The 24336-nt window shown below is 45.2% G+C and overlaps 1 protein-coding gene across 2 annotated transcripts in view; it reads left to right on the top strand.

The window, feature by feature from the left end:
* The window catches only part of GXYLT2 (glucoside xylosyltransferase 2), a gene marked incomplete at its 3' end in the record, with an annotated part of 28695 nt that extends 5230 nt beyond the window's left edge, over nt 1-23465 (top strand). Inside the window, exons 2-7 of one of the 2 annotated variants that reach the window (XM_082210264.1) lie at nt 12325-12517; nt 12806-12937; nt 19065-19316; nt 21028-21151; nt 21934-22106; nt 23283-23465. In XM_082210264.1, the coding sequence (XP_082066390.1) occupies nt 12325-12517; nt 12806-12937; nt 19065-19316; nt 21028-21151; nt 21934-22106; nt 23283-23465 (1057 nt within the window). The remainder of the gene's footprint in view (nt 1-12324; nt 12518-12805; nt 12938-19064; nt 19317-21027; nt 21152-21933; nt 22107-23282) is intronic. The other variant, XM_082210265.1, reaches the window with a different exon arrangement.
* Between the last annotated feature and the right edge of the window lie 871 nt (nt 23466-24336).

Genomic DNA, 24336 nt, shown 5'->3' with positions numbered 1-24336 from the left:
AAAGGCAAAATACAGTCAACCTCATGTTATGTCCGCTTCATGTTACGTTCTTTCAGGTTATGTCCCGCGGTGACACGGAAGTACCAGAAAGGGTTACTTCCGGATTTCGCCACTCACGCATGCACAGAAGCGCAAAATGACATCACGCATATGCACAGAAGCGGCGAATCACAACCCGTGCGTGCGCAGATGTGCCACTGTGGGTTGCGCTGTTTTCATGTTGCAACGGGTTCCATTCGCAACCAGAGGTACCACTGTAGCAGGAGAGGTTGACCACATGGGGTGCCAGTGGAGAGGAGTGGACAGAAAGGGCTGTTTGTGCCCTGTCTCATGCCTCTGGATTGCTAAACAGTGCCCCCATGACTTGATTGTGACTGAGTAGTAGGTGTTACCTTTTTGCCTTTTGGAGTGGCTGTGATTGCTGGGCGCACTGGCAGTCTTGCTGCGGACAATGGGGATGCTTCTGTTGAGATCAGGGTGTTCCTTTCATCCTGTTCAGGATGAGTGCAGGATAGACGTGGCGCAGGAGTCGTGGCTGCATCTCCCTCCCCTGGCGTGTTGGAGTACAGGACTGCTCTCCCAAGTCCCCCCGCATAAATGAATACAAATAAACTGTTCCAAAGTTTGATTTTATCTGGGTGTTATTTATTTACAGAAATTTCAAGTGCTTCTTACGAAGTCTCTGTTGGCAGGCGCCGTTCATCAGTGGAGAAAGCTTCAGAATAAAGAAGCAGGGATGCGGATTTTTTCCAACTCTCCCATCTTCTTGCGCTGTCTTCTTGCCCAAATCTTTATGGAGCAGTAGTTCATTCTGCCCAAAGATCCATTGATTAAAGTGAGAATAATGCTAATGAGGGACCTGGAGAAATATATCCTTTCAGTTATTTAGTTTTCATATCTGTTAAATATGCATATATAATACTAGGGAGGCTGATGTATTAATGGAAGTCAAGAGTTTTAACAGATCTGAAACCTAAGCTTCTCTGACATGGGTGGGGAACCTGTGGCATGCCGGCCAAATTAGACCCAGCACATGTTCCAGGTTGGGCCATTTCCCCCAAACCACACCCACCTACCATACACCTAAAATATCGAATTATAGAGTAGGGAGGTCCCACAAGGGTCATCTAGTCTAATCCCCTGCAGTGCACGAATCTTTCACCCATCTGGGATGAAGAGTCTCATGCTCCACCAACTGAGCCATCCAGCCTGATCAAATGATTGCTGTGATAACCCCTAGAAAACCCCTTCCATTGATTGCAGTCAGTGAAGCAGCAGGGACAGCAACAGGAATGCAGGTGGGGAAGAATTTAGGGCTAATTTGATTGAATGTGGACTGGAACTCATTTTAGAGCTGGCTCAGGAGCAGCAAAAGTAGTGACTCACTCTCTTGGCTACCATTGCACTGGCTTATTGTCATCTTTTTCTGGGTAGCTGAAGAACACAAAGTAAATCGGCTTTGTGCTGGAAGGAACGAGTACTTGGTGGCCCTCTGCAATATATTTGCGTGGCACTTTGCCTATAAAATTGTTCACATCTGGCTCCGATTTGGACGCCACAGCATACTGTATTGTATAACAGTCCCGGGAAGCGTCCATGGCTTCTCCCTTTTGCAGTTGTTTAGATGAGTTTCAGTTGCTGCAGGCTGGAGATAAATGGCCAGAGTTTGCACAGCTGTTTATCCAGTGACCTGTTCTTTAGAACGTTGGCCATCCAGGCTAATTTTAGTTTGCTGGGCTGAGTTTTATGGTAAATCCTTTAGGGAGCAGTTGGGGATATTAAAAGATACGCATTTGGTGGTTGCTAGATCAGGGCTATCCCTTTATTGATGTCTTCCATACGGAACTCCTTCCCAAGAGGAATGCGCCTGGCAAACTTGTTTGTAGGGAGTTTTTTAAATACAAAAAGGAGTAGAAGAGCTTTGTCTTCAGCAGAGCTTTTGTGGCCTGGACGAGGTGCTTATAGTTCTGTATGTTTGTGTACGCTTGGCTGAAAACTTGTTGATTCTGTTGCAGCTAAAAATGACAGTCAATTGCCTATTTTAATTAGGATTTCATTGCATTAATTGAGCTATTTATTATTAAATAGTAATAAAATTTTATTTATATCCCGCCCTCCCCAGCCAAAGCCGAGCTCAGAGCGGCTAACAGCAGCAAAAGTAACACAGTTTACATAAAATCACAATCAATTAATTGAAATACATTCTGAAATCAATTCATTCTAAAATCAATTCAGAATCAAATTAATGGCAACCATTGGGCTAGAGTTCTATGAGGATTACCAAAGGAGAGGGTCAGACTGTGCCTTGGCCAAAGGTGCTCCAAGAGCCCATTGAATCAATAAGAACAGAATGAACAAATGCATGTAGTTCTGCACAGGTATTAAAGTCCGCAATCCTAAGTACACCTAACCTAGGGATACAGTGAGGCATGCTTCTAAGTAAGCATGCATAGGATTGTGCTGTATGTGTCTTCAGCCTAATATTTCAGTGAGATTTAAGAAGATGAACGTTATATAAAGCCACCTTGAATCAAGTAACCCTTAATCGCAAGTACACATGGTTACTGCTTGGCTGAAAGGTTTCTAGGGCTGCCTTTTGGCAAATAAGCACTGTTTTGTCTGGATCTGGAATAGTTCAAGATTGACAGGAACCAAGCTGTGCTTAAGGACTGAGTGTGGTTTATCTAACCCTCCTGGCAAACAAAAACATTGCCTCATGCTTGGTCTCTTGCCACAGAGCACACACTAGGTGAAAATAATCACATAGAGTTGCTGGCAGCGGTTGGTCCACCTGGGGGCTGAAACAGCTTTTATGGCCCTTCCTGTTGCATATTTGGTGGCCAAGTATCAAAGTGATATTCTTAGGAAGTGCTCCTCCAGGTCTTTAAGCAGCGTTGTTTGAAGTGCTTAACACACAACTGCTGTCTGTTGATTAGGCTAGCAGCCAGTTTGTATCTTAGGAGATACTGCCTAATAAAGATGCTCTTCAAAGCCTCGTTTGTGTAACTTAATTCTTACCCAACCACTATTCCCCCCACTACTTTATGGTTTGTCTGCTCTACTTCCTCTCCCAATATACACCAGTGTAGGCTCTTGTTTATGGGATGCTATAAAAGGAGCACAAAACAATAACCAAATATTCCTGTTTATGTAATCTTGCTGAGTTTCTCCTCCAAGGCTGTTCTTTGCTAGCTATGTCAACTCACATTCCAAAGGAGACTAGCAGCCTGGTTTTAATCACGCTTATTCAGAAATCTCACCAAGGGCCAAACCACCTGTCCTTGTCTTTCTCTTTCCCCTCCCCACAGGGAATATGAAGGGGGTGAGGGGAGCGGAAATCTGAAAATGAACACAGAACCAAAATATTAAATTCTCCTTCCGCTGTGGCTGATGGTTGCTCCTGTTTCTTTTGGCTTCCTTTTATTAATTGCATTTTTATTGTGTATTGTATTGTCTTTTTTTCTAATGTTTGAAGCTGCCTTGTGAAAAAGCAGAGTTGTATTTACAAAATAAGATGCTCCCACCCTTAGATGCTCCCACCCACAGAGCGTCCCTTCCATAGTCTTCATCCCACAGGGATGCTATTCAGAAGGAGAGCACCTAACCCAGTTCAGGTCTCCAGTGTCCATTGGAGTACCTACGGGTTGCCCAGGGGCGCAGGCCCAGTGGGGTGCAGAAAACATTCCTCCCCACTCTGGCTAGGAGCCAGCCCACCCACACTCTTCCCAGGCCACTCCTCTGCATCTCTGGGTGGCTGGGCGAGACGTGCAGGCTCCTTTGAGTGCCTCAACAGAGGAATCCAGTCGCTGGCGCAGGCTGTCACAGTAGCCCTGCGGAGTCATCTGAGAATTACCAACTCCCTCATGCTTCGGGTACTTACTTGGAAACAAGACATAGTTGTGCAGAGAATGGAGGTTATTCCATAGAACAGAGCTTTCTCAACTTTTCATGTTGGTGACACACTTGTTGGTGACACAGTAATTCAGTTTTACTTAGTGAACTAACCCCTTTCCAGCCTCGGGAAGAGCACGGGGAACATTCACATGACACACCTACACACTGCAGCCAACACACTAACGTGTCGCAGCACACAGTTTGGAAAGCTCTTCCACAGGACTTACCTCTGTCCTACTTCTGAGGTGTTGAGTCAAAGCCAATTTAGCAAGCGGCTGAATGAACTCATATGTTCATTTTAGTTTATTCCCCGTGTTAACCCCAAAGGCTTGTGGTAGGTAACAGAGAAAAGAAAACTGAAGATATCCCTTCTTAATTTAGATTCAGCCTAATTAAAATAGTCAAAAGTGTGACAGATGTTATGACCTGCAGGTTTCTGCCTGGTTCTTTGCTTCCAAAACACCAGATGGAAGAAGAGGGCAACATCAATTTATCAAACAAACAAGCAAAAAAGTAGGAGGCCAGAAATAGTGCAAGCACAGCCCATTTATACATATTTTTTTTTAAAAGTAAAGCTGATATGTAAACAATATGATGATTTTTATACTGCTCTGCAATAATGCAATTATCACAGTGGTGAATGAAAAAAAATACAATGAAGCTTGTTGGCATGCGCCTGTCTCAAGAGACAATGGATTGCGCCTCTATGCACCGAATGCACCGAAGTGACCTCTCCAGGGTGCAAGATCCATGCGCCTCAGACTCTCTGATGTGGTCCAAAGGAAAGCAGAACGATACATTTGGCACCAGTTTGGCTGCAGGAGTTGTCAGAAGGAGGCGTGCAAAGCGTTATTCAACCTTCTTAGGGAGTCCTCCAGATTTGTGCAGGTCTTAGCCTTTTCTCCACCTGCCCCAGAACAGTGAAACAAATAATTTGCAACCTGAAATGCAGTAGTTTGGTGCCCAATTTTCCCCCAATCGAAAGGGTTATCCTCTGTATCAAACCTAAGGGGGAAAGTATTGAGAGTGGTATTGCTCAGAGGGTAACATCATGTGGGCAGTGCAATTTAAATTGGAATGCAAAGTGCTGCAAACACACAATAAACTCAGGTGTGGACAAGTCTCAATACTTCCTGCTTAACTCTTTGTTGTTTTGGTGACAAACTACAGTCATACCTCGGGTTGAAGTTGCTTCAGGTTGAGCTTTTTCAGGTTGCGTTCCACGGTGACCCAGAAGTAACGGAACGTGTTACTTCCGGGTTTCACCGCTCGCACATGCGCAGACGGTCAAAATGACGTCGTGCACGGAAACGGCGAATTGCAGGTTGCGTTCACTTCAGGATGCGAATGGGGCTCCGGAACAGATCCCGTTCGTATCCAGAGGTACCACTGTACATGCTTTGTTAATCGTGCTTTCAAAAAAAGTGTGCTTAGCCTTTTCACTTTTATTTTGAAACCAAATCTGACCAGGGGGCCTAATCCAGGCATAGGCAAACTCGGCCCTCCAGATGTTTTGAGAGTACAACTCCCATCATCCCTAGCTAACAGGACCAATGGTCAGGGATGATGGGAATTAATAGTCCGAAAACATCTGGAAGGCCGAGTTTGCCTATGCCTGGCCTAATCCAATGCCATGCCCTCAATCAGAGGCCTATACATGGTTTCCTGCCTTAAATCACTCCCCTAAGTGCTATTGTATTTGCCCTTGAAGATGCTATTTGTGACGTGTGTGTGCTGTGGCCATTAAATACTGTTTGTTGTGTTAGCAGTGGTGGCCAAACTTGGCCAGCCAGCTGTTTTTGGACTACCAACTCCCATCATCCCTAGCTAACAGGACCAGGGATGATGGGAATTGTAGTCCCAAAACAGCTGGAGGGCCAGGTTTGGCCACCACTGTGTTAGAACACGTCTAGTCTGTGGCAATTGCATGTTAAATTTCAAAGTTGTTACTGTGTTTTGTAGTTGCTGAGGGGAGCCCTTAGTATTTTTGTGTGTGTGTTCTGGTTTGGTGAAGTGGGTTAGTTTTGTTTCTTATGAGATATGCAGAGCAGCATTGGCTGCTTGTGCTACATCTTTTGTGGACGGCAGAGTTGGGAGCTGTGGCTATTTGTTGTGGTATTTTGTAACTGCTGCGTTTCGGCTTCATATAGCTAGCCAAACAGATAGGCTTCTGATCGATGTATTGTCACGTGTAGTGGGAACTAATTTCACAGTGTCTTAAAAGTCAGCAAATGTGTTTTACCTGCCGGTACAAAAGAGGGCGATTACTCGTCCCCTGGTTAAGTTCATTTTCAGTTGTTCTCAGTTTTGCCACACCTCAATCAAGCTAGCTATACCAGAAATCGGGGGGGGGGGGGCATAAATTAAACCCATAACAGTTCTTAGAACCTAATTTTAGCAACCTTTTCTGATCTTCCCTGGCTTAGCACCAAAGCTTGCCTTGCAAAAATAAATGAGGCGGTGGAGAGCTTGCGCGCTGCCCTGTGAAGTCCTCTGAGGGTGAATTCCAGGGATCCCCCTCCAGCCCACTCAGCCCTGACACAAGAAACATGGAGTGCCAAGAAAGGCGGCTTTGTTGAGGCTGACAAAGGCAGCTTTGTGGGTGGAACAGCTTTGTCTTTATCTTCTCTCTCCCATTATCTCTCCAGATCATCCTCTCTCTGCCCCTGTCCGCCACCCTCTGGTTTTTCTCTCCAGCACTCCCAGTATCTGTACCCTCCCTCTGTTACAAGTCAGTTCCTTACAGCTTCTCTCCCATCCATCCCACTTCCCTTTATCTTCTACAACCCATCTTCTTCTGTTTTAGGAGAAATGGCAAGCCTGGTGGAGTGCTGGTTGCTTTGTGCTTCACAGAAAGCTGCACTGTTTGCAGCTGTGTGGGCATTTGTCGGGTTTCACATTATGCAGTATTCCTTGTATTCTGTAATTTCTGCCTTTCGGTGCGTTGTTGCACCGTGAATTGATTTTTCCTTGCTAGAATCAAAGAATCATAGAGTCATGGAATTGTAGAGATGGAAGGGACCCCCAAGAGTCAAATAGTCCAATCCCCAGCATTGCAGGAATCTCAGCTAAAGCATTCATGACATATGGCCATCCAACTTCTGCTGAAAAACTTCCAAGGAAGGAGAGTCCACAACCTCCCAAGGGAGTCTGTTCAACTGTCGAACAGCTCTTACCATCATAAAGTTCTTCCTGTTGTTTACTTGGAATCTCCTTTCTTGTAACTTGAAGCCATTGGTCCAAGCTCTACCCTCCAGAGCAGGAGAAAACAAAGTTTGTTCCCCCTTCTATGTGACAGCCCTTGAGATATTTAAAGGTGGCTGTCATATTTCCTCTCAGTCTCCTTTTTTCCAGCCTAAACATACCCAGTTCCCTCAACCGTTCCTCATAAGGCTTGGTTTCCAGACCCCTGATCATCTTAGATGCCCTGCTCTGCATATATTCCAGCTTGCCAATATCCTCCTTAAATTGTGGTTCCCAGAATTGGACATGGTATTCCATGTGTGGTCTGACCAAGGCAGAATAGAGTGGTACTTTGACTTCCTTTGATCTAGACACTAAACTTCAGTTGGTGCAGCCTAGAATAGCATTGGCTTGCCCCCCTGCTGCATCACACTGTGGACTCATGTTAATCTTGTGGTCCACCAGGCTTATCACCTGTTGACTCCTGAAGCTAGATCCTTTTCACATGTACAGTGGTACCTCGGGTTACATACACTTCAGGTTACAGACTCCGCTAACCCAGAAATAGTGCTTCAGGTTAAGAACTTTGCTTCAGGATGAGAACAGAAATCGTGCTCTGGCGGCACGGCAGCAGCAGCAGGCCCCATTAGCTAAAGTGGTGCTTCAGGTTAAGAACAGTTTCAGGTTAAGAACGGACCTCCGGAAAGAATTAAGTACGTAACCAGAGGTACCACTGTACTGCTAGTAAGAGTCCCACTGCTTTCTCCATTAGTTGTTTAAAAGGAAGCAAAGCTCTACAACTCCCAGCCCTGGCAAGCCATCAGGGCTGAAGTTGGCTCCAATGCCAGCTCTGTGGCACCAGACCCAAAGAACCTGTGGCCAGGAAGACAAGAAACCCCCTTTCCACCTTCTAGTACTTCAGGAGCAGAAGGAAGCACATTTCCACTCTGGAAAGATGCCAGGGGTAGTTTCTCTGTGATGCACATAGTTATTTTATTCCAGACTGGACCAAACTAAACACTATGTTAAGTCCCTTAAAAATAAAAAAAGCAAATAGCATCAGTGGGCGTGGGAGTGCAGGTAATTTTCAGAATCACAGCAGGTGGAAAGGGGAAAGTTATTATTTATTACATTTTATTACCAACCTTATACTCTAAGGTCCTAGGATGAGTTACAACAATTAAAACACAGCAGTACACAAAAACGTTTTAAGGTAACTTAAAATTACAGAAAAAAGGTGGGTCCTAAAAATTAATGTAAATGATTTAAACCTTTCTTCTCTGATGCAGCCTATTGAGATCAGTGCGGGTTTTTCTTTCCCAGGACTCAAAACAAAAAGTAGTATTTTCCAGGAGTTCATTGTGCTGGGATGCCACTTTTGATTATTCAAGGCTATGCATAGCGTTAGTGTCCATGCTTAAGGGCTACATTGGTGGCACGAAAACACTCTTAACATCGTAACATCAAGGTAATGAACAGCTGGAGTTTTCTACCTGCTTCGATTGTAGCACGCAGGGGCGAGCTATATCAAAGCTTTCATTTTCTGTGTACAGCTTGATTTAATGATGCAATTAAGAGTAAGCATAGGAGAAGTAGGCAAAAAGCAGTGCCATAAGAAAGGGGAAGGAGCACAATCCATGCAAGCAGCCAATTATGCACTTTAATAATTCAGCGGGTTTTGTACTAATTGGCTGGAAAGTAAATACTATTTGCATAAGTGTAGTGTGCCATTATTTATCCACTGCAAGAAATTGAGCTTTAATTAAGACAAAAGCCCGTGGACTTTTCAGCAATTAATGAAATATATTGCGTTCTTGAACCAGTCAGGTACCAAACGCTTGTGTCCCTTAAGGCGCGAGAAGATTTATGTTGCAATACAGAGCAGCAGCTATTGCATGCAGACTTCATTTTAGTTTCGTGGGGGGGGGGAGAAGGGGGATCCATTCCGCTTACAAATGAAGTACCCTAGTTGCTGGACTCTTTATATCCTTGCACCAAGGGAGCCATGATTCTGTGTTGAGAATAAATTGTGCAGATGGATGACGTTGTTTTGCATAACATAGTTCCAAAGAGCATGATCGCTCTTTGCATTTCCACGTAATTTTGAATTTTTGGGGAAATGGTGGTGTGGAGCAGGAAGAAGCCTTTGTAAGTAGCACAGAGGTAACAGAGAGGATATGAGGGAGGGGGGAAGTGTGATAGAAAGCCATGGAAGAAGTAGCTATCCTGGGCATATTAGAAACCCTGTCTTCTGAACACTGAGGCCTTAGGTTTACATTCACTTTGTTTTAGGGATAGTTTCTTAAGAGTTCCCACATTCTCTTTTTTGTACAATGCATCTGTTCTTTCTTCCCCTCTTGCCCACTTACATGTTGCCCCCATTACAGGGATGGTTATATCTCAGCTGCTCAGTCATTTGTCACATCTTGCTATTCATGAGTAAACGATGGGTAGCTAATCTGTGGAGCGAACAAGTAGTAATTTTGAGAGCTGAGTTGTTGGCAGAGTGAGGATTGGAGTGAACAAATGACTACTCTTGAGGCATAGGGAATCAAATAAGTAGGATGCAAGTCAGAAAGGTTCCAGTGGGGGTAAGCGTGGACCAATGGGACCAAATAGTATGCGAAACAGTCATATTAGAAAAACTATCCAATAAACTGAAACTGACACAGGGTCAAATGGAAGAAGACACCTTCACCCCGGTATGGCTCCTTTTTATCACGTACACAGCCCAACAAGACAGGAATCCACCAACAGCATACAAATCAATATGGCTAACCTGATTCAAAAACACCCACCCTCCCCACTCACGCATGAAAACAGAGTACACCACAGCCAATCACAAACAAACAACCACACCCTAGGCCAGGGGTCTGCAAACTTTTTCAGCAGGGGGGCCGGTCCACTGTCCCTCAGACCTTGTGGGGGGCCAGACTGTATTTGGGGGGGGGTGATGGAAGAGCAGCACGAGCCCCGGTGGCTGATTACCTGTGTCTTGCGAGCGGCAGGGGCTGGTGGCGGTGAAGGGACGATGAGCGGTGCAAAAGGCCTGGCTCTGGAGAGGGACTGCTTAAAACTGCACTCAGCCAACCGCAGCTCAACAAAGCCCAGCCCCCTTCCTCCTCTAGGCAGGGCAGGGAGAAGCCAGGAGGGAGGAGGCGCCGGTGCCGCCGTGTGAGGGAGAGGGAAAGAACGTGTGCGCCGGCGATCCACATGGCGATTCCCAGACCATCCGTGGGCCGGATCCAGAAGGCAGTTGGGCCTGATCTGGTCCGCGGGCCTTAGTTTGCCAACCCATGCCCTAGGCCAACCCCAGCCTCTCTCACCACCGAAGGAACACAAGCGAATAGTAAAGAGAACCTGCACAAGCAACGCTGACACAAAACCCCACACGTACAACAGAAACATTGCCACCTGATCCCACCCCCACCCACCATGGCCCCCCCTCCACCTCTTCCCCCCTTTTCTTCCTAATGTAATACTAATGTCTCAACAAATGAAACTGATCTGTAGAAAATGTAACTTTGCACACACTTTTGTAAACAACGAAATCTTTAATAAAAAGAAATATTTTTTTTAAAAAAAGAAAGGTTCCAGTGTTTTTGTTTTACGCCCTCCTCCTCTCATGGTTGCAGGAGCTCCGGAAATTCACTCCAAAATCTCCTGGAAACTCACTCCAAAATCTCCTGGAAACTTGTGCCTGCATGTTTGCAAGCGTATCTCTGCAATCAGAAAGGGCTGCTGACCAGATAGAATCATAGAATCATAGAATCATAGAATCATAGAGTTGGAAGAGACCACAAGGGCCATCGAGTCCAACCCCCTGCCAAGCAGGAAACACCATCAGAGCACTCCTGACATATGGTTGTCAAGCCTCTGCTTAAAGACCTCCAAAGTAGGAGACTCCACCACACTCCTTGGCAGCAAATTCCACTGTCGAACAGCTCTTACTGTCAGGAAGTTCTTCCGAATGTTTAGGTGGAATCTTCTTTCTTGTAGTTTGGATCCATTGCTCCGTGTCCGCTTCTCTGGAGCAGCAGAAAACAACCTTTCTCCCTCCTCTATGTGACATCCTTTTATATATTTGAACATGGCTATCATATCACCCCTTAACCTCCTCTTCTCCAGGCTAAACATGCCCAGCTCCCTTAGCCGTTCCTCATAAGGCATCGTTTCCAGGCCTTTGACCATTTTGGTTGCCCTCCTCTGGACACGTTCCAGTTGGTCAGTGTCCTTCTTGAATTGTGGTGCCCAGAACTGGACACAGTACTCCAGGTGAGGTCTGACCAGAGCAGAATACAGTGGCACTATTACTTCCCTTGATCTAGATGCTATACTCCTATTGATGCAGCCCAGAATTGCATTGGCTTTTTTAGCTGCCGCGTCACACTGTTGGCTCATGTCAAGTTTGTGGTCAACCAAGACTCCTAGATCCTTTTCACATGTACTGCTCTCAAGCCGGGTGTCACCCATCTTGTATTTGTGCCTCTCATTTTTTTTGCCCAAGTGCAATACTTTACATTTCTCCCTGTTAAAATTCATCTTGTTTGTTTTGGCCCAGTTCTCTAATCTGTCAAGGTCGTTTTGAAGTGTGATCCTGTCCTCTGGGGTGTTAGCCACCCCTCCCAGTTTGGTGTCATCTGCAAATTTGATCAGGATGCCCTTGAGTCCATCATCCAAGTCGTTGATAAAGATATTGAATAAGACCGGGCCCAAGACAGAACCCTGTGGCACCCCACTAGTCACTCTTCTCCAGGATGAAGAGGAACCGGCGACACTTCCTGTAACATTTGAAGCCACCCAGACACTTACTTGACAGCCAGAGTTACATTTCTGAATTTGCTATTTGAACCTGAAACTAAAACCAAGCTGTACATAAGGAAACAATTGTGATGATGGAAGATAATAAAGGAAAGATTTTAGCACCTTAAAACTGATTAGGTCACATGATTAAAATTACCCCGGCAAGCTCTTCGAATCCAGTCTAAGATCACAACTCCCTTGGAAAGTGGTGGACACTCCTTCCTTGGAAGGTTTTAAGCAGAGGTTAGATGGCCCTCTGTCATGGATACTTCAGTTGAGATTCCTGCATTGCAGGGGTTGAAATGGATGACCCTCTGGGTCCCAACTCTACAGTTCTCTGATTCTTTTTATATTTGCAGTATTGTGCTTATTTAATATAAAACCTCCAAAGATGATTATTTTTGTCTCACTCAAGTGCATTTTTTAAAATGTATATATTTTTAGGAGACCAAAGGACCAGAAGCATTCTGCAGCCCCGCTCTCATCTCCACAGTGGATGCATCTTGCGGTTGTAGCATGTGGCGACCGGCTGGAAGAAACTCTCGTCATGCTGAAATCAGCAGTTCTCTTTAGCTACAGGAAACTCAAATTTCACATCTTTGCTGAGGATTCCCTGAAACCTGAATTTGAGAGGAAAGTGAGTCCCCCGCACTATTTTCTTTCTCTCTCTCTTTCTTTCTTTTTAAAGAAACACCAACCAAATCTAGATCTTTGATTATAAGCTTGCAGATTCACTTGGAAATGCTCTGACAGCCACAAGTTAATGAGCGGATAAACTCTTTTTCTAGTAGTAAGCCCTCAATAAAGCTCTGCCTGAGTAAGAGCTTTGTTTTAATTTGTTTGACTTTGTAGAGCAATAGCATTTCCCACAAAACAGCCTCTCAGGAATTCTAATCTCCCTCACTTTCCTCCTTGTGCTTTTCAGCTGCAGGAATGGCCCCCTTCGTACACAAAGAAGTTTGAATATAATGTCTACCCAATCGCCTTTTCAGTGGGAAATGCTCAGGAATGGAAAAAATTATTCAAGCCATGCGCAGCCCAGCGGCTCTTTCTCCCGGTAAGGCACTTGGGCAAAGGCCACAACCCTAGCCCCACTTACCTAGGAGTAAGCCACGTCAAATTCAGTGGGACATTCTTCTGAGTAGATGTGCTGAGGACTGCAGCCTGAGGTAGCTGAACCCAAGAAGCTGCACTGGCCTTAGAAATGTTGAGACCTCCCTTGCACACAAATTGAAACAGTCTGTTTGCTTGCGGACCTGTCAAACAGCTCCTCCTCTCCCACCGTCTTTCCAAAAGCCCAACAAGGTGCCAGTCTCAGTGATGTTTTGTTTCGTTTTATGTTGGGGAGCACTTAAAAAGCCCCTCTTCTTAAGGCCCTGGCAGGTGAGGGTTTTGCTCCACAGGAGGGCAAGCCCCCTGCTGCGAGTGACCAGTGCTTCCTTCCCAGTTAATGCTTATTTGTGTTCAGTGTTAAGGTTTTTAGCATCATGGCACTACCACTCACCTTCTATTTACTGGGACATGCAGAGAAACAGACAGCAGGCAAGATTGAGGTGCTTTCAGCTGTAGCAGAGCTGGGTCGCAGAGGCTGACAAGCAAGCTGGCAGTAGCCAAAAGACCACCTCCTTCCCATAAGACCCCCTCGGGCGCTAAGGTCAACAGATGGGAACACCCTTGGTTCCATTCACCCTCAGAAGCACCTCATTACTCTAGCATTTGACACACAAGAATTATACAGTACGATCACATCTTACACTTGCAAGGGTTCCATATATGTGCAAACTCAAAAAAACTCAGACCCAGGGGATTCTGGGGCTGGTGTTAGGTCCCTGGGGATGCTCTTGCAAGATCTCACAGGACCATCTGAGATTTCGTGGGAGCATCCCAGACTTGGCATGCTGAGAGGGCCTTGCTTGCCAAGCAAGGTGGAGAGCTTAAAAGCCCCTTTTTCCTATGCTGAGTTTTTCTGGAGCAAAAAGAGATTTTAAGCTCTCCACCTTTCTTGCATTTAATTTGCATTTTTTTCAGTCAGCGGTCCTCAACCGCTGTTCAAATCGCGCGAGTTAAATGTGCATAAGGCATGATCGCACTGTATTTTTGGGAGCCACCCTGTGTTTTTTTTTTGTGTGTGATTGAATTTTTAATTGCAAGTTTCGAAACTGCATTATAAATTGTGGAAACCTGCCCTGGTCCCTTAGGGCGAAATAGTTGTAACAATAGCTAGTCTGTAACAGTGCTCGTCTGATGTAAAGATCTGGGACCACACATCACAGGAGCCGGAGCCAAGACTTAAGGCTAAGTGGCAGGGCCTAGGCCAGAGAGCAGATAACCCAGGCTGTTCTTTCTTCCAGCACTGATCTAAAACCTACTGTGATCTGAAACACTCTGTTGTTGAACAGAGCACTGCTGTGCTTCTGAGGCCACGCACTCCAGCAAGATTGGCATGACCCCTGCTGTCTCTGGGATTGATGCGCGGCGAATATTTGACACCTAGAAAAATGTTGTACAGTGTGCTTGGAGTATGTATTTGGAAGCTTCCAGTTGGAGCAGAGGTTTCTGTCTTCTTCCTCTCTTTAATCCAGCTGAGACGGCTTCTTAGCCCCATGTGTACACATCACGGCAAAACAAAGACGAGCAAAGGCGAAACAGCAGTCTTTTAATCTGGCCAGTTCTGTTGCTGCTTGCTACACTTATGTGGACTTGCCTTGCCCAGCTTTGGTCTTCTGCGGGCCTTTTTTTAAAAAAGGGGGGGGGTATGGAAAACAGATGCTCCACCACTGAGCTACAACTCTTCCCCACAACCTTAAAGGTAAAGGTAAAGGTACCCCTGCCCGAACGGGCCAGTCTTGACAGACTCTGGGGTTTGTGCGCCCATCTCACATCTATAGGCCGGGGGCCAGCGCTGTCCGCAGACACTTTCCGGGTCACGTGGCCAGCGTGACAACGCTGCTCTGGCGAGCCAGCGCAGCACACGGAACGCCGTTTACCTTCCCGCTGGTAAGCGGTACCTATTTATCTACTTGCCCCCGGGGGTGCTTTGGAACTGCTAGGTGGGCAGGCGCTGGGACCAAGCAGCGGGAGCGCACCCCGCCGCGGGGATTCGAACCGCCGACCTTTCGATCGGCAAGCCCTAGGCGCTGAGGCTTTAACCCACAGCGCCACCCGCGTCCCCCCACAACCTTAAGTTTAACCTAAAACTATTGTGACAAACCTTCAAATTCTGTACCTTGCTAGCAGGCAGATGCTCCAATTTCTCGTTAGGCATAGCAAGCACGCAGCAGCAGCAGCAGCAGTTTTACATGTGATGCCTGCCCAAGCATACAGAGAACATCATGAAGTTATTAACTAACTTCCTCACTGCAAAACCTGGAACTGGAGCCTTATCAACAAACACCACCTGGGATGAGTTGTTGACAGCGCCGGTCATTCCCAGGATGTACCGTATTTTTTGTCCCATAGGACGCTCCATCCCATAGGACGCACCTAGTTTTTTGGGGGGGAAATAAAGGAAATTTCCCCCCTTTATTCCCCCCCCCAAAGCAGGTCGGGGAAACCGAACCAGGTCGAGGAACAGCGGGATGGCGGCACTGCGCCTCCCTGCTGTGCCCCGAGCTTGTGGGGCTGGCCCATGTCTGCCCGGCGCGAGGGGCGCTCTGCATCAGGGCGCCCCGCCAGCCGGGCAGCAGGCTGCTATCTGCAGCGTGGGGAGCCCTGCGGGGAACTCCTGCTGGGCTCCAACACGCTGTGGATGTCTGCCGGGCGCGGGGGGCTCTCTGCTTCAGGGCGCCCCTCGCGAGACAGCCCTGCGGGACCTCCCACAGGGCTGCCTAGGCTGCGGATGTCTTCCTGAAGCCTGGAGAGCGAGAGGGGTCGGTGCGCACCGACCCCTCTCGCTCTCCAAGCTTCAGCAAAAGCCTGCATTCGCCCCATAGGACGCACCCAGATTTCCCCTTCATTTTTGGAGGGGGAAAAGTGTGTCCTATAGGGCGAAAAATACGGTATCTCAAGAGCACAAGCTGGCTCATATTTACTATAGAGAGCAAAAAGGTCCCAGAACGTTGGCATTCTGCAACCAGAGATGTTTTCTTCGAAGAACCGCGGCATCAAATTACAGTTTCAGCCCATGTCCTTGCTTCTTGCTGCTTGTTTCAAGGAACGGTTCCTTCGTTTTGAAATAATAGTGTTAGTTGCCAGTCAATAAAAAGCACAGTTTGTTTCTCTCCCCTCCTCCATCCCTCCAGTATACTGTAATAAGTACTATGTGTTTTCTGACAGACATAATATGTTATTTTCTCACAACATAGCCCTTATTTTGGAGCTCTTTGAGTGGCAACCCTATCACCAGCCCATAGCTATCATATGTAAAGATGGGAGTGAACTTTGGTCATGCCTGCCTTTTAAGCAATCTATAGTTCTCTGTCACAGATTGGTTGCCAGTGCGTGGAGTTAAAAAGAGGGGGTGTCCTCTGCTTATAGCAGCATTGTGACAGGGGAAATATGCTTTCTTCTGTCCCTGCAGCACTGCAACAGGGAAAGTCACAGCTACTGACCCTCTCCCATCATAAATCTGCTAAAGGCATATAAGAGCTTACCCTCCAACCAGGAGCAAAGGAACCCGTGTCATGGGGTTGTTTTAATTTTAGCAAAACCTAGTGATCTCGGAGTTCTTAGCTCTTGCTTGGCCAAATCTTTGATTAACTGGATCTCATCCAAGGAAGAGTTTGGCTATTCTAGGAGGGGTTCGCCTTAATAAACCTATGCTCAAATACCTGTCCCTAAATTGCCTAGCCTTAAAGTTCATCCAAGAATATTCGGCTAGCCTCTAATGATGGTGCATTTAAAATGGGGTGGGGAATGGTGATATTGGAGAAGCCACGATAAATGGCAGTCGTGACTTTACTAGAAGTTTTCTAGATTCTGCTGCAACAATACATATGTGTTGGAGAGACTGGGAAAGAATCTGTGCAAAATAATGAGGGTGTGGAGAAAGCTGTGAAAGAAGCGCAATTTGTAGTTAGAATTGTGCGGCAGAAGTGACACCATTGTCATAAGTGGAGTAGAGCACACTGTCTTAATTGCAGCTTTTCTGTAGAAGAGTCTCCTGTATAGAACACTAACTTACTCTACCAGTTGTGGAGCATGTGCCGCAGATCAAAAACAAAGCCAAAGATAAAGCAAAGTTTTTTTAAAAAAAAAACAAAAATGCCTCTCCATATCCATTAAATAGGCTGGAATATTTTCTCCAAAATAGGTTGCCTAAATTATTTATTGATGCATTCCAATAGTCTGGATCAGGGATGTCCAACCAGTAGATCATGATCTACCGATAGATCCCTGGCTGATCCTGGTAGATCGCTGGATCCTTATCGTGTACAAAAAGTTATGGGGAAAAGCTTAAAAACACTGTGCAGTCTTCGCCCCCCAAAAACTCAATAACCCTGGGCAATCCACCTACCCTACACACACTCCTCCTCCCTCTAATGCCAAAGGGTAGTCACTGCCAGTTTTTTTATACTGGGAGTAGATTGCAGTCTCTTGGGAGTTGGACATGCCTGGTCCATATCTTCCAATAAAACAGATATGAATTTTATTTAAGAGCCAAAGTACCGTTTACTTATTTTTGTTTATTCCAACCCTTTTCTCCCTGCCCCGCCGCCACTTTCATGCTTGGAAGCTTTGGGCAATAGTATCTTGAGCACCTAATTGCAGAAGTGGAAAATGCTCTTATTAAATTTGAAATTCAAATACTGAGGCCTCAAGGGTAATCTAATGACAATCAAGGCTTTTCCTCTGCTGAATATGTCCCACGAGTGTCTTTTTAGCAAAGTAAATGTGGCCACGCACTTGGAGGCATGCTATTTTTATGCCAATTTAAAAGCGCACGGGTTTGTTATATGCCGCATTCTCTTCTTCCAAGGTGATGTACATGGTACATCCACTCTCCCTGTAGCAGGTCTGGGGAAGAGTGGGAGACTTCCTCAATACCACCATGTGCACTGCATATAGGGGGAATTTCAACCACGGTTTCTTCCCACACCTGAGCCATTCTGCTGGCCATCGAATAAGAGAGTTTTGTGGTTAAGAAGGCAAACAAAGGGAGGGATTTTCTGCATCATTAGGAGAGAAGGAAAGTAAAATGGGAAAGGGATACACCACTGTTTTTGAAGAAATATTGAAACCTACCCACACAAGTGTTTTTTTTAAATAATTCAATTACTGAAATTATGAATGGATACGTACAGAACCAAGTGTCCACAAGAGGGCACACTGTGAACAAGAATCAACAGCCTGATTGTTATTATCCCTTTCGAGATATCCAGGTAACTCGTGCATCAATCTTATCTCTCATTTCCAGCACTTCAAAAGTTACTTTGAAAAGCCACTTCCGGTCAGAGTAGACAGAGCTGCGTAGATGGACCAGAGTTCTGAATATGTTCAAATAATTATCTTTTTTTTTCTTCTTCTTCTAATTCTACATTCACACCACACAGTGGATTCTGGCTGTTTAGCAAGGTTCTTTTTTCGGAGTAATTCATGTGATCAGGCAAGCGGTGGCAATTATCAGAAGGCAGCCTGAAAATATGAAAATCTTTATCACAAATGTACCTCTCCACAGGATGGTCTTTCCCTTGCCTGAAATGAGATGAGGACCACCATTTAAAAACCTACTTTGCAGCCAAGCTGTTACCTGCTTATATGAGTTGGCCCCATTGTCTGTCAGTACAAACTTAAACTAGTCTTGTCCTTTTATCAAATTTTTAAAAACGTGTTTTGTTGTTTATATTGATTTTGTTGCTATGAAGCTTCATGATGTGAGATTTGCTTTTATTATTTCTTGTTAGTTATATTTAAAACCAAACTGTAAGACAGAAATGCTTCAAATGAAAATCAAGAAATGTTCCCTGTGGCAAACCCCTCATTCCACCATCTTCTCATGCTCCCTAATTCTCTTGAGCGCCAGAACATAGTAGTTGGCTCACTTCATCTAGTTGACCCTGAGGAGCTTATTTATATTGAATGTCTCTATACTGAGCAGGAATTTGGATCAAAGTGGTATGTTCTTTTGTGTCTTGCATGTATACACAGAGTGAATGAGTTCTTGGCCTGTAATCTGTCTTCTTTGGCCTTCCTGACTTTGATGCCTGTTTGTTTTTCCTTGCACCCTTTACCTTCCAACCCCAAAGACGATTTTAAAAGACGTAGATTCCCTTTTGTATGTGGACACAGATGTCCTATTTTTGCGACCCATTGATGACATCTGGGGCTTCCTGAGAGCATTCAATTCCACGCAGCTGGCTGCCATGGCTCCAGAACACGAAATACCAAAGATTGGCTGGTACAGTCGGTTTGCTCGCCACCCATATTACGGAGTGACTGGGGTAAATTCTGGAGTCATGCTGATGAATTTAACCCGTATTAGGAATGCCCAGTTCAAGGTAAGAATGGCTTTTCATTTGTTTGTTTTGTTTCGGAAACACTTTTCTCTCCCAAGCCAACTGGGGATTGGTTTCTACTCCTGCGTGTATAAAACTTCCTCACGGTTTTATACAAATGATTTCCCACTGACTGAAAATCCAGCTTGGACTGTTGTTTTCTGAGGAATGTGCTTTGACTGACAGAATCAGTCCACCGGCTTCTCAAATTGGCCCAGAGTAGCATAGCCAAATGATAGTTAACTTGAGAGGCTTGTCATTGTAGGTCTTCAAATGCTGTCACACTGAGGACATCACTGGTGCGCCTTTGTCACTACTGCTGGTGCGTTTCACATCTTCCTGCCCGCTGAATTAAGAACTATCCAATTAAATTGTTGCATGCGTGGTGATTTCTGAGGGTGCCACCAAACTTCCCCTCCCTCTGCTCCCTTCTGCACCTCACCCTCCAAATCTAATCTAGGGTTCCCCAAACCTCTGGGACAGCTTGGGGCATGGTGCAGTGGGAGAGGGAGGAAGTGACGGTCTTTGAAGTCGTTCCATGTGTGCAATGATTTAGTTGCCTACAACTCTGCATATTCTTCAGGCAATGTTCCTGCCAATTATTGAGTACCATCATCTCAGAGGACTTCAGGTTTCATCCATGGATGCAAACCTTCCTCCAAAAGATTGCAGAACCCTCAGATGTGACCTTAGTACTGGGGATCATAGGAACCTGCCTTATACCAGGTCAAGCTGTTTGTCCATCAGGATCAACTGGGGAGCAGACTCCCTTGGAAAAGTGGTGGACTCTCTGTCCTTGGAGGTTTTAAGGCAGAGGTTGGGTGGCCATCTGACATAGCAGCTTTAGTTGAGATTCCTGTATTTAGGGAGGCTTTTAATGTTTGATGTATTGTGGTATTTTAATATTTTGATGGAAGCCGCCCAGAGTGGCTGGGGAAGCCCAGCCATATGGGCGGGGTATAAATAAATTATTATTATTATTATTATTAGACTAGATGACCCTGCCAACTTTACACTTCTAAGTCCAGTATTTGCTCAGACTGGCAGTGACCTTTCATAACACCCCCTATTCAGTTCTTTCAAATGGAGATGTGAGACTGAATCTAGCCCTTCATGAAAAGTACATGTTTTGCCACTGAGCTGTGGCATCTTCCTGTAAAATTATTAAAGCTTCAGTAAAATAGCAGAGCTCCTCTGGAGGCTTTTTCAGGACCCAGTAGGGACCACCTGCTGAGCGTCTCTGGCTTTGAGCCAACTTTCTACTCTATGAAATGGTAAAGTAAAAGGAAGGGCTCATACGAATCTTGACATAATAAGAGTGAGCAAGTGTATTGTGTTCAAGCTCTGTTGCTTCATGTTTTCTTTAATTGCATGCATGTAAATCATGATACCACTTGGGGCACAGAAAAAGGAGGTTCGAATCCATGCTTCTGAGTGCTTTTGGATTTGATGGCTTTTCAGGGTCAACCAAATGAATGGTCAGTTGAGGATATGGAATCGCATTATCTGAAGGGAGAGCTTGCATGCTGGCAGTCTACACAGTTCCCCTTCGCTGGCTCCCTGTTCCAGCATGAAGAGCAATTCTTCCTTTCTGTGCTGTTTGGTTCCAGGAACAGTGAGAAAGGTTGCTGCTCAGCGCTGCTACGCCTTCCTCCTGCTGTGATTTCTGCTGGTTTCTACTTTTCTTTCTTTATCGTTTATTCCTGCCTTTCAGAACAGCATGATACCGACAGGCTTGACATGGGAGGAGATGTTGTACCCTTTATACCAAAAGTACAAAAACTACATAACATGGGGAGACCAGGACTTGCTCAACATCATTTTTTACTTTAATCCAGGTACACGTTACACAGACTGTATATTATAGGCATGTGTAGATATATTATTATTATTATTGTTGTTGTTATTGTTGTTATTATTATTAGGTCTCGTTGGAATATGTGACAGGGTGGTGTGTATAGACTCTGACTCATTGGCCTGTGCTGCCAATCCTGTGGATGAGAACAGATTGTGATTGTTTTATTGATGGAAAGTGATAGACAAACACTTGCATTAAATAAATAATTCCCCCTCACCCACTTCATGCATTCTCCACTTAGAATTCTTCTGTATGGTAGCTATAACCATGGTGCGAGGTGTGAGCTGTTAGCTGTTGCGAGGCTTGAGCTCAAAGGCAAAATATTGCCATGGTACTATAGAGAAAGGAAGGGCCCTGGAATGACCATCTTGCTGTGTGAGTAGGGCGAGGAAGTGATCTACCCCCTTTTGGGGGGTTCAGGTCAAAGTTGTAGGGCTTTTTTTAGGAGGGAGGAAAACCCCATCTCTTTGGGGTGCAGGGCAAAAATGTTGAGCTTTTTTTAGGGGAGCCAAACTTGTTGAGCTTCTTTGGGGGGAGCCAGTGATCTACCAGAGACGTCCAGTGATCTACCGGTAGAACACAATCTACCTGTTGGACGTGCCTGGAATAGCAGACACATGATTCGTTTCCAAATTGTGTAGCTTTCCTTATTTCAGAATTTCTGATAACATTTTGAAGGTTTTGTGTTTCATGCCAATTTCTAGATGTTGATTAGTAATTGTTGTCACCCCCCCCCCTCTTTGCTCAAATTGGGCTTTCTAGAGTGTCTCTATCTGTTTCCTTGCCAATGGAACTATCGACCGGATCATTGCATGTATGGCAGTAACTGTAAAGGAGCAGAGGAAGAAGGTGTTTCTATTCTACATGGGAACAGAGGTGTCTACCACGATGACAAACAGCCTACTTTCAAAGCACTCTATGAAGTGATACGTGATGTAAGTGTTGCCCCGCCCAGGGAGACAGTCTCATGCCATGTTCTCACATGTGATATGGTGCATCTAGTTGTATTACCTTATGCCTTGCATTTCTGTTTTCCTGCAAAGAGCTCAAAGCAGCATAAACGGTTTCTTCCCCCACTTCTTTGTGTTTCCCCCCTGCTCAGGTTCTGTTCTCCACCTCACCCCCACCAGTAGTTCAAAAGACCCCTTATTTATCTAAGTGGAATAGTTGTGTAACTGCCCCAGATGTAGATCATGTTTCAGTTCCACCTGGGTTATGGCCTGTATAGATTGCGCATTCGTTTTTTCTAAATTTCCTTCCAGCCATTTCATTCACCATGCTCCACAATCTCCTCTCTAGGAACCAACTCTGCCGCTTTAACTCCTCACTTTCCCAACAGAGTTGCCTTTATTGCCTTTTCTTTTCTACCCCCCACCCTTCCCAGTAAGAGAGGGGAATCATGATCTGAAGCTCATTGAGTGGGAAACTGAGTATTTAAACCTATTCCCACACACAGTGGAGCCAGTACAGATAGACCCATGTTCTAGCTGCAGTGCAGCCCAGTAAGCCTCACCCGCCTCAACACGCAGGCCTAGATCCAAAAAAGTCGAAACTCAGTTCAGTATCTGCAGTAGCTTGAGATGGCACCACACCAACTTAGACAGATTGTCCAAATTTTTAAGTACTGTGGTAGTAAAGTGGGAAGGATGAGAGCTATTGGTGACCTTTTTTGGGGAGGGGGAGATGTTCAGGTTAAGATCTTTGTGACAGGGTGAAACTCTCTCTCTCTCTGTGTGTGTGTGTGTGTGTGTAAAATTCAATCTCTGGCATTTCACATTGCAATCCTGGGATAGGCTCTTGCCTAAGATCCTGTACACTATTGGTCAGAATTGATAGAACTGATAAATAGATTTCTTATATTTTGATCGGGGAGCTTTGGGGGGGAAACCCTCTTTTGGAGCAGGTAACTCTGCACAGAATAGGGTTGCATGAGAGGGGAGCACAACAGCAGCCTGTAATATTATCAACTTACCACTGCATTGTACCACAGCATGTCTTGACAGTCAAACTCCCTGCCTCCGCATTAAAATTTATAGGAAAAACTCAGCAAAGCAATGATTATCATGGATATTACTTGTCTGTCTTTTAATCCTTTTTCTTTTGTTCTTTAGTTTCCCTTTGAAGACAATCTCTTCCAATCAATGTACTACCCTCTCCAGTCAAAATTCCTTGATACTGTACACACTTTATGTGGGCGAATTCCTCAGGTTTTTTTGAAACAAATTGAAAGAACCATGAAGAAAGTCTATGAAAGCCGGGTGATCGTTAACGTTGGAGCCAACTTCAGATTATAAGTGCAGCAATGTATTTTGATACAGTTTTCATATTCTTATCCAGTCCTCCTAAGGGACATCAGGCTATTTTAGGCTGCAATCCTATACACACTTCCCTGGGAGCAAGTCCAACCTAACTCAGTGGGGCTTACTTCAGAGTAGGCATGTATAGGCCTGTGCTGTCAGACAGTTTGCAGCTTGAGCAAAAGTGCCAGTTGGGGTGTTCGTTTATTGGTTTGGTTTTAATTGTGTACACATACAGTTCACGAGGTTGATGATAATGAGAGTGGACATGGGTGAAAGTCTAGGAATTTCACTGGAAGATGTTGGGATTTTTCCGCAATTGACTGCTAAAGCACAGAGTCTGGACGTGTCCCATTTCAGAATATACAACTAAATGTTAATGTTCATGAGGTAAAAAAAAATTTAAATTTCAGCTGCCCAGGAAAATGAATGCCTTGAAGTAGGTAGAGACAGATATTGGGTGAACCCTGAATTTCTGTGAGAAGGTCACTTTCTTCTTCAAAGTCATTACTTTTACTTGAAAGAAATTCTGTTGACTATGTTTACAGGTATCACTTCAGTTTTACAGTGGCAGAAGAAGGAAATGCATTAACTTTTCCTCATGTAATGAACTCGTTGCTCCTATCTCTTTACTTCCTAAGATGTGTGGGGAACCTTTGGCCTTGCGGATGTTGCTGAACCACAACTCCCATCATCCCTGACCATTGGCCATGCTTGCTGGGGCTTAAGGGAGTTTTGGTCCAGGAAGATCTGGAAAGCCAAAGGTTCCCCATGCTTGTCCTAGATCTTACCAGTATTTTGGACCTTGATACTTCCCTCAAAAACATCTTTCCTCCATTGTGGTTACCAAAGCTAGTGTAGGAAGTAC

This window comes from Podarcis vaucheri (genome assembly GCF_965113315.1).
Source record: "Podarcis vaucheri genome assembly, chromosome: 2".
Taxonomy (NCBI): domain Eukaryota; kingdom Metazoa; phylum Chordata; class Lepidosauria; order Squamata; family Lacertidae; genus Podarcis; species Podarcis vaucheri.
Note: the sequence above shows the minus strand (reverse complement) of the source record. Positions and strands in the feature narration are given on the sequence as shown.